The sequence below is a fragment of the Chironomus tepperi genome, unplaced genomic scaffold (assembly GCF_022539635.2).
Source record: "Chironomus tepperi strain 1889 unplaced genomic scaffold, CSIRO-AGI_Ctep_v1 contig_456, whole genome shotgun sequence".
In the NCBI taxonomy this organism is placed as follows: Eukaryota; Metazoa; Arthropoda; class Insecta; order Diptera; family Chironomidae; genus Chironomus; species Chironomus tepperi.
In genome coordinates, this window is record NW_027226578.1 from 800,872 (window position 1) to 815,010 (window position 14,139).

The window sequence follows — 14,139 nt, forward strand, 5'->3', positions numbered from 1 at the left end:
GATAAATCTTATAGTTAAAAGTGACTGTTGTTACTGCTTGTTGTTCCCATTTTCTTTCCTTTATTTAGGATATGATTGTAGAAGTGAAGTCGGGTATGGTGGATAAAAAATTTGAATTTCAAACTGAGCCATTTTGTCTTTAGCACTCATTGTAGCATATAGCATATATGTACAGTGATTCATGTTGAGATATTATGCACTGTTTTATGCTTAAGCATGTGAACATATGGAACTAACGTATTCCCGTCATTCATTCCTGCTCTTTTCACCGTTTCTGTTCTCGCTTCCTTTAAGGGATTCTTTTTTATAGCAGTTTTATTTTGACATTAAGCCACTTTACTGTACACAAGAGGAAATGAACATTCACATTCAGCTACACAATTTTCAATTCTCATTTCGATTTTTTTTTAGCTCAAGGTGAATTTAAAGCATGAGTCTCTATTGCCACCGATATCCCGTGAGGCATTTAAAGCTCATAAATTTTCCTGAATAGATAATTGAAAAAATCACTGTAGCTGTATATCTTCCAATGAATGTGTGTCTGTGTATTTAAATATTTGATAAATCAATAATGAATATTTTTATTGCACTAAAATAAATCAAACATAGAGTATCGAGTGCGAGTTGTGGATGAATATGTAAACGAGTGAAAATATTGAAATATTCAGGATTAATTTATAGAGAGAATATTTATGGTCGGGGGATTAACTTTGGCATGGAAATAGAAAATTCTGTAATTATTTTTGTAAGCTGATATATAAATAGAGATGAATTTAGTTTTACAGAATATAATCATGCTTAATTACATTAATATGTCAATATTTAGTAGCAGAGGTTGAAGTCGGACTTAGTCGACTAAAGCCTTCTAAAGCCGACTCGCACTCTTTCCCCCGATGGCCCGTTCTACATGTTACTGGCTTTCGCTAATAAACTCTTCGGGACATTCGTCTATATCGGCTAACTTCTAAGCAGCAATTAATTTAAATGACCATCGACAGGAGACAATCTGTGGAAGGGGATACAAGCAAAAGGTGGACTGGTAAGCGAAGAAACCCGGATATTACCATTTCTACTACGAACTTTGAGTCTCAATTGCATCTAGGACTGAAATTTGGTACTCACGATACGGGATTCATATCACGAACTCCAGGATGTATTGACATTAAATATCAGAAGCGTATCCAGGGAGGCGAGAGATTTGGGATCTTTCCTTTTTTGATGAAATTCATCCATTTTCTAGGGTTTTTCGAGACAAAAATCCAAAAATCCATCCCCAAATTGTCAAGATCCATTCAAATAATTTCAAAACCCTTCCTCACCCAATGACAGTATTTCTAGCTACGCCCATGAATAGACTCCTCAAAAATCCAATCTAATTGGACAATCTGCATCATCTAACACCTACACAGCTCCTCGGATATCGAACAAAAATAAATTTAACCATCAAAAATTATTAATGTTGAATCCAAACTTCTGAAAAATAAATGAAAATTGCGTGTGCTTTGTGTATCTGTACACATTAAAACATGCACATATATGTTTCAACATATGAAATATCCTGTGGTGATAAAGAAGCATTTTCATATTTCTGAATCTGCAAAAATAAAATAAATTGAATGATTTTTTAGCGTGATAATTTTAATGTGAATGATGATATCATGATGAATGTCTGCCTGTTCATCACCAGGAACAACCAAAAAAAAATATTAATTTATTTTTAAACTTGATGCTTATAGGTCATGCATTATTAAAATTTCAACTGCTTGATAGCAAATTTATATTTATTTTGACGTGATTTATGTTAAGTCAATGACTTATGTGCTCGTGTATCGATTGTGATACACGTATGTATGTATGTATGTATGTTTGTTATGAGGTTTTTGTGGGATTGATGAAGCTAATACATCATGAAGGATGAGCTCGAATCTATTTAAGAGCGTGATATTTGATATTTTAGAATGAATAATTTGGAATGGGAAATTAAAAGCAAGTTTGTCGGAATAGACATTTTATGGTAATTTGTTGGGCCTTGCCCGGAAGGCACAGAGTGTAGAAATGACTGAGGATCTGTCTCCAGACCAGCATGACTTAAGGCATATGCCAGATTCGAACCTCAGACCATAGTCAAGTCAACCTGGTGTCTTAATGAACAAAGACATGTCCCCAGGTTAGCATGACTTAACCCTCAAATCGGATTCAACGATATCCAGTCTCAGGCCACAGTCAAGTCTACCTAGAGCCGAATTTTCATCCAATTCTACTTCATGCACTTCCCGGGTCAATGTGTTTTGATGAAGACACTAAGGGATTAGAATATATGCTGTATAATCCACAGATCAATGACCGAAGATAGACATAAAATCTTCCTTTTTTCAATAAAAAAGCCGAGAATTTCTTATGAATTCCAATAATTCTTGCAAATAAAAAAAAATGCGTCCCCAGCCTTTATTTGAGAAATAAATTCTCATCTTTCATTCCTCATCTTTTCTCTGTCAACGAATTTCCATATAAAATGTCATGACGTTAAAATGTTCAATCTGCACATGAAAAAAAAAAATAATTTTTTTTATTTTTCTCAGCATGACTCCACATTTGGAGTAAGGAGGTGGGGGTTTGTTTGCTTATGATGTCTGGTGTATTGAGAAGTTAGTAGAAGTGGATGAAATAAGGATTTCTGATGGAGAGACCGAGACTTCGAGAAAACATAGGCTAGAGTAGCTGAACTTTAAGGATGGGGTTGAAGGTCATTCTGTGATTTGGGTGTGTCAAGAGCAAGGGTGTGTTCAGGAAGGAGAGGATTTGTTGGGGGATAGCCATAAATGCAGACAAATTGAGCTTATACAGCCTCAAAGTACTGACTCATTAGACCTCATTGCTGGTTGAGGGGATGGTAAGGATGTTGAGCTTCCCTAGATTTTTGAGACGTGATGAAGATTTCTCGAGATTGTTAAGATTGTCAAGATATCCAGAAACCAAAGAAATGCTAGGAATCCTTACAAGATTTCTTGATAAGGGAACAATGTCTCGGTATCATCAGCGTTTCAAGAATCTTGCAAAGTCACGACGTTCAGACGACTGGCAGACTACCTTACTATCGGATTTTGAGATGTCCTTGATGTATCTCAACATTGCCTTGATCTTAAACCTGATTCAATCTCGAAAATCTGCCATACTCGAGACATCCGGATTCCTCAAGTCTGCCTACCCTTTACATCCCAATATTCAATAGACATCACTTCCAATCAACCCCTTGAAAAAAGAAGAATTCCTCATCTCTAACTTAAGTTTGAAAATTTCATTCCATTTTGCATACATTTCAATTCTCTCTTTCGCCTCCTGCATCCATGCCAATATGTAATCTTAACTGAGTAATTTTCAATTTGTTGCTGACTTCCATCTTGCAATCATAAATCAGCATGAAATGACTTTAAAGACATTAAATTGGTAGCAAATGTGTGAGTCATAGTGTGAGCAGGAAGAAGCAATTGAGAATATATAAAAAAAAAATGTTAACAATCAGTAATGAAAATAAATTTCAAACAAATCAAGGCTTCATACATCCTAACTAAGGTTTATGTTTTATCATTTTCATCTCACTTTTTTTTTCGCACTGGCACTGTATGTGGCGCGACGTAAAGATTTCATTTTAATGTTTTGCAATAAAATTGCTGTGAAATATGTCTCAGTTCGCACTGCCTTTAAGAAAATGGAACGGAATAAAGTGAAAACAATTTCAATAAAAATTGCCATCGACCCATTTGACTTTTTGTGTTTCTTTTTTGGATTCTTTCGTTTTTATTGTCGAATCACATTGATGGTTCGGTAGGGAATTACTTTTGGGGTTGTACCTTAATGATGGCTATTTATTTTGGGGGTATATTAGGGTTTGGTCATGGATTGAGCATTTAAAATGCAGAAAATGCAGGTATGTGGTTCTTTGCTGAACACTAGGGTAAAGTACAGAGGCATGTTCAGGAGAGAGGGTCGTTGAGGTCACTAAGAACGACCAGAGAAGTATCAAATTGTCGTTAAGGGGAACGTCCACATAGAGGCGTCTTTGAGGTTACTGGATTCATCCAGGGAATTGCGTCATTGTGGTCACAGAGTACATCCAGATGAGAGCGTCGTTGGGTACTCCCACGGAGATAAGTCGGTGTAATCCCGGGGTACGTCCAAAGGGGAACGTCGTTAAGGGTGTAGGACATTTGCCCACTGACACTTGCCCACTGGTACATTAGCCCACTGACATTTGCCCACTGGTACATTAGCCCACTGGTACATATGCCCACTGGTACATAAGCCCACCGGTACATTTGCCCACTGGTACATTAGCCCACCGGTACATATGCCCATTGGTACATAAGCCCACCGGTACATATGCCCATTGGTACATAAGCCCACTGGTACATATGCCCACTGATGCATATGCCCACCGGTACATATGCCCATTGGTACATAAGCCCACCGGTACATTTGCCCACTGGTACATAAGCTCACAGGTACATATGCCCACTGATGCATATGCCCACTGGTACATAAGCCCACTGGTTCATATGCCCACTAGTGGAAAAAATTTAAAAAAAAAATTTTTTTAAATCCTTTTTTTTCTGTTAAAGTATCTATATTATTATTTTTTTAAAATATCGCATGATTTTCTAGATGATTAATCATTAGCTTCTGCCCATGAATTTTTGGCTTTTCTCATAGTCTTTTGGCTTAGGGTTTCCAAAAACGGGAACTTTCCCGGGAATTCCCGGGAACGGGAACGGGAATTCCCGTTCCCGATTCCCGAATTCTGACGGGAATATTCCCGAATTCCCGTTTCTTATAAAAAACATTTTAACCAAACTTTTTTTGACTTAAAATTTTCAATTTTAGGAATTTTTTTTTGAAAAAATGTCTTTTAATTAATAATTTAAAACTAATGTGTTTATATACATAATCTGTTGTATATTTATTCAAGTTTTATCAATTTTTCTCAAAAAAATTTCAAAAATTTGGAGTAAAAATTACCCGGGAATATTCCCGTTCCCGAAGGCGATTCCCGTTCCCGTTCCCGATTCCCGAAATTTCTCGGGAACGGGAATTCTGGAAACCCTAATTTGGCTGATACAAGGCAAGATCTTCATCAATGAAGCTTCTTTATGTACTAGAAAAAGTCTTCTATTTTAAGGTTGACGTAATTGACAGAAACATTTAGCCCTAGATAGACAACTAGTTCCTAATTGACATTCGGAGCCAGTGAACTCCTTCTGTTAGGCAGTTTCTTGTTGGTGATTAACTAAATTTTGGTATGGTAATTTGGAGAAGTTTTTTCTGTTTTCTTCAAAAGGCATTTTATTTATAAAGAAAGCATATATAAATGTATCTTCTTGAAGATAAATAAAATGCAGACTGTTTCTGCATGTAGATTTAATATTATGAAGAAAAAAGCTACTGATTAAAAAAGTATAGATTTATGCAGCGTTGTCACTTATCGTTTTGCTACCAAAGGCATAAATCTATCACAGACATTAGCTATTGATAAGCAAGCAAATTTGCCTTCTTGTAAGCTTGCCTAGTGAAAATCAATACCTAGGCAAAGGCACTACCTAGCCAAAGACAAAAGTATCCGGTCATCTAGAAAATCATGATATATTTTTTAAAAAATATATAATATAGACTAGGTGTAACAAAAAAATAAATAAATATAAAAAAAATATTTTTTCAAATTTTTTCCACTAGCTATCATATGAACCAATGGGCATATGTACCAGTGGGCATATGTACCGGTGGGCTTATGTACCAGTGGGCATATGTACCGGTGGGCTTATGTACCAGTGGGCATATGTACCGGTGGGCTTATGTAAAAATGGGCATATGTACCGGTGGGCATATGCATCAGTGGGCATATGTACCAGTGGGCTTATGTACCAATGGGCATATGTACCGGTGGGCTAATGTACCAGTGGGCAAATGTACCGGTGGGCTTATGTACCAGTGGGCATATGTACCAGTGGGCATATGTACCAGTGGGAAAATGTCAGTGGGCTAATGAACAGTGGGCAAATGTACAGTGGGATTTTGTCGGTAACCCGTTGTTAAGGTCACTAAATACGCCCAAAGAGTAGCTGGTATTCACTGGAAATGCTCCCGATATAGCCTTAGATCAAACTTTTGTCAATTTTACTCTACATCATTTACAAACTACCCCCTCTGTGTCTCCTCAATTCTCTTATTTGCTCACCACCTTTTTGATGACTTTTCAGAGCATTTTCGCGGATTTTGTGAGAAAATCGATTGTGAAGAACACTTTGTCAATAAGCTTTAGAGGTGTTCATTGTATATTTTATTTTTTGCACTGTATTTATCTCTTCTGTTACAGAGTTTTTCAATCAACAGATATTATTGTGAATTGTTTTATTGGAAGTGGAATTTTTTTTATCGAAATGGAAATTGTCGTTGACTGAATTGTTAACACCATGAATTTTTTGCCTTGAATGGCTATTAGTTTTATGACTCTTCAACTTTTAGAAGAGTTTTTAACATTTTATATCGATTTATTTTTATGAATATTGATCGTTTAGACTCATATGTCTGAAATAGACTGTGCAATGGATATGCTTGTTGGATGGGAATGGAATTTGGATTTGGAATGATGTTAGAAGCTTGGAAGATGTGTCCTTGTGGATGGTGATGGAGTGCCATGGCTACTGGTACTGGGAATTAGACTTAAAGGCTTAATTGACTTAAGAATCAATGTATATGCTTATAAGAATGGGTACACTCAGGTCTACTGATTGAATACACTCACAAGTTCACTCAGTATGCTTAAAACTCCACTCTGGATACTTACAAGTCCACTCAGTCCATTCAGTACACTCATGAGTCCACTAACTACACTCAGTACACTCACGAGTACACTGAAGTGAATCAATCCTGACTAAACCTTAAACTCCTCAAACTCTGCGCTTTTCACCCCACTTGACCTCACCTACCATTACTATACTTACCCAACACAATACAATCTTACGGAAAATTGCCATGTTTTAAAAGGCATGATCGGAAGATGAGAGGAAATCTAAATGTTATGATGAAATAAACAGAATGTAATAAAATAAAAAGAAGGAATAAATCCACAAGGATTTTTATCATCGATTCTTGGTGTGCACGTGAGATAAACTGAGGACATAAAAAAGTAGAATGAAAAAGCTGATGGAAGTCTTAAATGATGGACAGAATTCTCATGGATTTGAGTTTAAATTCTGTGAATTTTGTTAAGGATTGTGAAGACAATAAAGGAATTTTAGGGGGTATTGAGGGTGTTTTGAGGGTCAAACCTAAGTCTACCTGCTACCTTTTTGGAAACCTACTTCAGCTCCTCTCTGTACCCTTGCATTCAGGCTACTGTCCTTCATCTAGGATTGTGAAGAATCAATCAACTATTGCAGCTAAAAAAGCATTAAAGTAACAAGTCAGCAAGCCCCAAACACAATCCGTGACTTAAAATATAATGCATCCATCAACGCTCTCAAAAAAACTTTCAATCCACTCAGGAAGATTTTCCATATTTCCAAGTATTTTTCGAACTTTTAATGCACTTCCCCTCAACTTCACATGCTGTACTGCTGTTCGTAAAAGCAATTAATTTATCTGAAATGTGTGTACTTATCCCTCCTTCCTGACTCATTTTAATGCGTTCATTACTTTAAATGATACTCGAAGCTTTTAAGCCCATTGAAAGCTTTTATCAACGTTCCTTATGGCTGAATATAAACATACATATAAATTTGAATTTTCTATCTTAATGTAATGTGTATTATATTGATAGCACTCATTTAACTTATTCTATCTACCTCACATGCTGAATATTTTCCAGATATTTACAAAATACAATTTACTGCTTTGTATTCTCCCTATCCCATTTTCGCGTAGGTACATATATGAAGCATAAATTCAATGTTAATGAATCTGTAATTTGACTAAAACCGCATCATAATTTCAACATAAGTGTAGAGGTTGAAGCGATAAAATGTTTATTTATCAATAATCCTTTCGTGATTGTTTTTTTTCTCTACTCTACGTCTGTGTGCCAGTGTTTACCCTCGCGTATACATGCTGTTTGCTGGAGAAAATAATGAACAATTTTCTATCTCAACAAAATTATCAGTTAGTTGGGGTCCCTTATGGATGTTTTTTTGGTAGCAAGATTAATGAGGTAATTGGGGTGGATGGGGTAATTTTGTCGGATTTACTGTATGTGGGTGCTGAAGATAGACTGATCAGTGAATGTTATTTCTCTTCTTCTTGATCCCATCATTAAGGGACAGGTCACTTATTCCTCTCTGTTTATTGATCAGTTCCACAAATTCACATTTATCTAGATAATCTAATCTTACCTGTTGCCAGATAATGTCTATCAAATGATGCGCTTTAAAAAGATTATATTCTAGCTTTCGCATGCATTGGCAATGACTTGGCTTAGGCATACATTTTTGGATATACCCAGATCTAAATTATGCTTAAACAAAGGCAACAGTTTCTCTTATACAGCTAGGCAAGCCTATAAAGTCACTAATCGGACAATTTTGGCAAAGCCTATGAAATTCCTTAATTCTTTAATAGCACATGTCAGTTCATTGATAAAAATTCCGGCACCAAGCTGGCGTGACCCTGGTTTGATTACCTAGCCAGAGTCACATTAGTTTGGTTCCCGAATTTGGATCGATTTACCTACATGAACTTATAAAAGAGACTACTTGTAACCTTCATGCCAACAGCGCTAAATCCACTCCAAACTCTTAAAATCACCAACTTATACCCCATTACTAAATTAATATACACTAAAAAAATTGTAGTTTTCCGTATTCCTACATATATTTATTTTTCATCGGCAACAAACTCCCTGATGTGGTAAAAAAGTTTATTTACATTAATCGCAGCCAGAGAATAAATACAATTATGACTATGAAAGCGATTAAATCTGGTTTATTATTCTATACTATCAAAATAATAGGCTACATGCTTCTATAAGCTTATTGTCCGTGTATAAATGAAGATCTCAGTATTATGTGTAGGGCCATAAGCAGAATAGTAGTTGAACAAAATGGAAGTAATGAACAAGATACCAACGCTTAAAGGCATTATCATCATTGTCACTGTTGCAACTTTCATGCATATCTGTTCAATATCCCGTGCACAAACATTCGATGGTAAATGAATTTTTTGTTATTATTGTGTACTCAAAATCATTTAAAAATGGAAGTTGTAGAGTCGAAAGCTCTTAAATCGGAATTATCACAGACTACTGTATTATTAACGTAAAAAAGTGTACGCAAATGTGAAAATTTACAAGTGTTACGTGCATGATAGGAATGAGAAGTGGATTGCATATTGCATATTAATGATGATTGCATAGGCTTTTCGACTCTCGTTTATTTATCGATGGATCAATATGGATAACATGACGATAATGATGATATGGAATGATTTTGATAGTTATTTAATTTTAGATCAATGTGTGTAGGCATTAAGTTTAATTTTGTGAGGTGATTATCAAGGTGGGGGAACTTATTGGGAATTTTGTGAAATTGTAGGCCGCTTGAGCTGATAACCAGGTAGATTAATGCCTGTAATCTGAAGAATCATCAATTCTAAGTCAAGTTCTTCGTTTATTAAGGTCTTTTGGGTTTATAGGCTCAATTTCGTATGAAATCTAATCTGAATTGAGTTTGGTAACCGGAAGGCATACGACGTATATATTCTGGAAATTCTGGCCGCAGACCAGTATGAGTTTGGCTCCAATCTAACCCTAGTGTACACTCACTTCGATTTGGGTTAGTTTTTTATCATGACCCTAATTTTACCCAATGCAGACTGACTCAGAACTGGTTCCAAATTTTTCATCATGATCTCAATCTAACCCTAGTAAAGACTTACCCAATCTGGGTCTAAATCGTTCATAATGACCCTAATCTAGTCTCAGTGTTGACTCATCCAAGCCTTGGTCCGAATTCTTCAACATGACCACAATCTTATGTGTCTTCGGATGTATAAGCAGTTTTTTCGAAACATAAGCATCATCTGCTTCATTTCTGAATAAGTTTCAAATGTGAATGACTCTATTGACCCCAATCCACAAAGATATAGTTCTAAAATTGCTAATTCCTCAAATTCCAAGTAAAACATATGATCTATGATGATTAGAGAAACGAAAGGATATACATTGACCAGCATTGACCTATACTTAGAACTGTACTTTGGTAACATACAAAATACACGAAAGAAGATGCTATGAGTGTTTCTTAGAAGATAGCCATTGAATATAGCCACATTACCTTATTTATAAACAATTTTGTTTAAAAAAATATCCAAAACATCCTCACTCTTTACAATCCCTTGTCTACAAAACCCACATAAGTATCTCTACATCCCACCCAGATAATCCGAAAATCTGAAATTTCATCAACAAATTTTGATCGAATATGTAGCAAACATGTTTACACATGAGATATTTTAAATCTCATATCATAAAAAATATTTTCCTATCTCATAACCGCATGGATGTAGAAAAAATAAAGTATATAGCATAAAAAATATTCATTTTTTCTCATTCCATTGCCGGCCCATCTATCGATATGATAGAGATTATAAGCGAACAAATTGAAGAAGAAGGACGATTTGATGTTTCAATTTGCGTCAATCAAATCATACGCAAATATCTGGCAAAAGATTACTTGAAAAACTCATCAACTGTCTTTCTCAATCTCTTACCAAACGATGAGACTGGCTCAATGATGGTACAACAGAGAATATTGAAATTATTGAATGAGGATGAGACACATCAGGTGAATATGATCATTAAGGATGACAGTCCGCCTGCCGATCGAACAGGTGCTGAGCCACGTGCACGTGAAAAGGCAAAAAATTATTTAATTCTTGTCACATTTCCAACGGAAATTGTTGAAAATATTAAAAAACTTCAGAAACATGAGACGTGGAATCATGAAGCTAAATTCATTGTCGTTGTAACGGAACGATTTGCGGATCAATTTGAAATGGAAGTGGTCGTGTCGGGAACATTTAAACTATTTTTTGATTACTCAATATTGAATGTATATGTCCTCATTCAGAACCTAGATCGTGACAATTTAATTCAGACATTCATTTGGTACCCGTACGATGGAAATTCATGCTCGAATATATTGAGCTATAATAATTTGGAAACTATTGACGAGTAAGTGAATTATTTGTTTTTGTCAATTGGTATTCAATGGATGTCGTGATGTTGACTGTAGTGGAGATTATGTTGGGTGTTTGTTGGTCTATTAAGGAATGGTTCCTAGACAGCAGAGGCATATGAGGTGCAGGAGGTGGGGTTTGTGGGTTAAACCCAAATTGACGCTGTAAGTTTATCAAGTAAGGACTCAATCTTATGAAAGACAGACAGCTTAAGAGAATGTAGTCAGAAAATTGTCTGGGGTGGTTCTAACTGACTTCTCTGAACAGACAGATCATGGCCACTCCTTATATGGCACTTAAAGCTGGCTCAGCCAGTAGTTTTGACCATCAAACCACTCCCACATTTCTGAATTCGCTTTTGTACTCTTTCGCTGACTACCTCATCCCAATTAGCAACTGCAACATACATCTCCTGAAAGGTATACCTTAATTCCCTTACAAGTCTGCAACCAGTAATATAGCCACCAAAGTCAAAAAACTCTCACTAAATTCCAATTAAATTTCCATTAAAATTAATATTTCATCAAAACTGTCAAACCTTAAAAAAGCCACAATTTTCCGTACAATAGAACTCAGTGCCACCAAGAGAGATAGTAAAGCTTTTAATTAAATTTACTTCCATAGATAAAATCACAACCGCAACAATCAGAATAAATTAAATCTCTTTAAATTTCCATCAAAGCTTCAAACAGCAACAACAAGCAACTTTTTTTTAGTCTGTTCCTCACAATCTCGCTCATTTTTTTTATACAAACATCCACAGCACACCAACAACAACAAAAAAATTCAAAAACAGAAGCGTAAATAATTAATTTTCTTTCCCTCATGCTCTCTACTTTTTTTTTCTGTTGCTGCTTTTTTTTAACCATCCACGCGCTCAACATACACATGCCTGTCAATTTAAATTAGGTGTGAAACATTCAATGCCACTGATTACGAGGAGGGTAAAAATTTTGAGTTACGCCAATTAATTCCCGAATTGCCATCTCGATTACCGCACAAATTTCACGGATGTCCAATGGTGATAACAACAAACATTTGGGAGCCATTTGTTTATGGTAATCGTGAGGATGTTGAAGGTGGAATTGAGATTAAATTAATAAGAACAATATCCGAGAAGCTTGATATGAAGTCAATATTTAAAGTTATTGATGATGCAAAGGCATTTGCTTTTATAACAGAAGATGAAGATACTGGATTTTATGCAGACTTAATAAGACGTAAAGTTGACGTGATGATTGGTGGATTATATGATAATGATGTGAGTAGGAAGTTATTAAGTACAACAATTCCTTATCTTGGTGACGAGATGACGTGGTGTGTGAAGAAAAGTGAACTTGCGCCGAATTGTAAGTAGATGTGTGTTTGAGGGATATCCTTATTTTTGGGTATGAAGAGTATGGTGTGTGCTTACTTGTTGAATGGGGTTTGTAGTCAGGCAGGTTTAGAATTTGCATATGAGTTTTTAGTCCAAATAGCACAATGTGTTTTTATAGTAAGGAGGGGCCGTTTTAAGGATAAGTCTCAGTGTTGCCCTAACTGCACAATGACGGCCAATATGCTGCTCAGGCAATTTGATCATTTTCAACAATTTTATTCCAATTCTGGTCATTTGATCAGTTCCATGCTCTTATGATTCAGAAAAATCCAGCCTTTCCTCCTGTCAACAGCTCTAAAGCACGCTCCATACCTAACCTTACCCAATAACTTTTATACATCACCCACATGACCACAATGTATTAAATTTTCAGGGATGAACATATTCATAATTTTTGACATTAAGATGTGGATCTATGTATGGCTTACACTCCTACTAGCCACCATATTCCTGTATAATTTTGTTCGCATCGAGAATCGTCGCGATGAGAATATTTTCTGGTCATTTGTGATAACTTTATGCTTTGGATTTGGCATATGTGCACATTATGAGCCGCGGCGGTTTTCTTCGCTTTTTCATTGCCTGCATGCTTTTCTTTGGTTTAAATTTTGCTGCCGCATATCAAAGCTTTCTGTTGAGTGTTTTAACAACACCGCGTTATGATCATCAGGTGGCCACAATTCATGAAGCTATTCATGGACATTATAAGTTTACTGGTGCTGAAAATTTAAAAGCACGTTTTAATGAATTAAGTGATGATTCTGCTGTATTTCTACAGAGCCATTATAAATCATGTTATGACATGGACAGATGTTTGTTGGACTTAAAAGCTGATGATAAACTAGCATTTGCTATATCCAGAGCTCATGCAATGAATGCAAAAGTTCCAGTCAGCGAGCAAGAAATCTTTTGCTTCGAAAAGGCTCACAACATCTTCAGCTTTTCTGTGGTTATGCTGTTCAAGAAGGACCACCATCTGTTGCCAATGGTCAATACACTCATTCGTCGTATCACCGAGTCTGGCTTCATCCTTAAATGGCAATCGGATTGTGAGTCAATTAAATTTCAAGAGAATCTAGCACGACAACGCAATAATGAAGCTCCTGTGAATCGTGCCATAAATCTTGACCAATTGATTGGATTATATGGACTCGGTGCATTTGGTGTAAGCCTCGCCACACTCGCATTTGGCATCGAATGGATTATCTATTATTTAGCACATAAAAGAAAAATTAAATTTATACGATTTATTGAAGCTAAAATGTTTAAAGTTTAGATATATAAAAAATTTATGGCATCAAGATTATTTTGTGTCACTTCAAATTTATTAATATTAATTTTAATAACTTATGCATGTTTATCACTACAATATTTTAAAACAATGTCAGAGTACGGAAAAGATTCTTTTTTTTCGATGTTGTTCCTCTTCTCATACTTCCAACATTGTGGCGGTGTTGGTGTCATAAAAAATTCATAATCAAATGCGCTTAGTGAAAAAAAAAAAAAGAATTTTATGTGATTCCTTTTAGCAATAAAATATG

The 14,139-nt window shown here is 35.7% G+C and overlaps 1 protein-coding gene across 1 annotated transcript; it reads left to right on the plus strand.

Moving 5' to 3' along the window:
- Window positions 1-10,616: 10,616 nt before the first annotated feature.
- Window positions 10,617-13,874, plus strand: LOC139098970 (uncharacterized). Its single transcript, XM_070651360.1, has 4 exons — window positions 10,617-11,215; window positions 12,130-12,569; window positions 12,972-13,098; window positions 13,151-13,874. Exons 1-4 carry the CDS (start codon window positions 10,617-10,619, stop codon window positions 13,872-13,874), a joined length of 1,890 nt encoding a protein of 629 aa, XP_070507461.1.
- The last annotated feature ends 265 nt before the right edge of the window (window positions 13,875-14,139 follow it).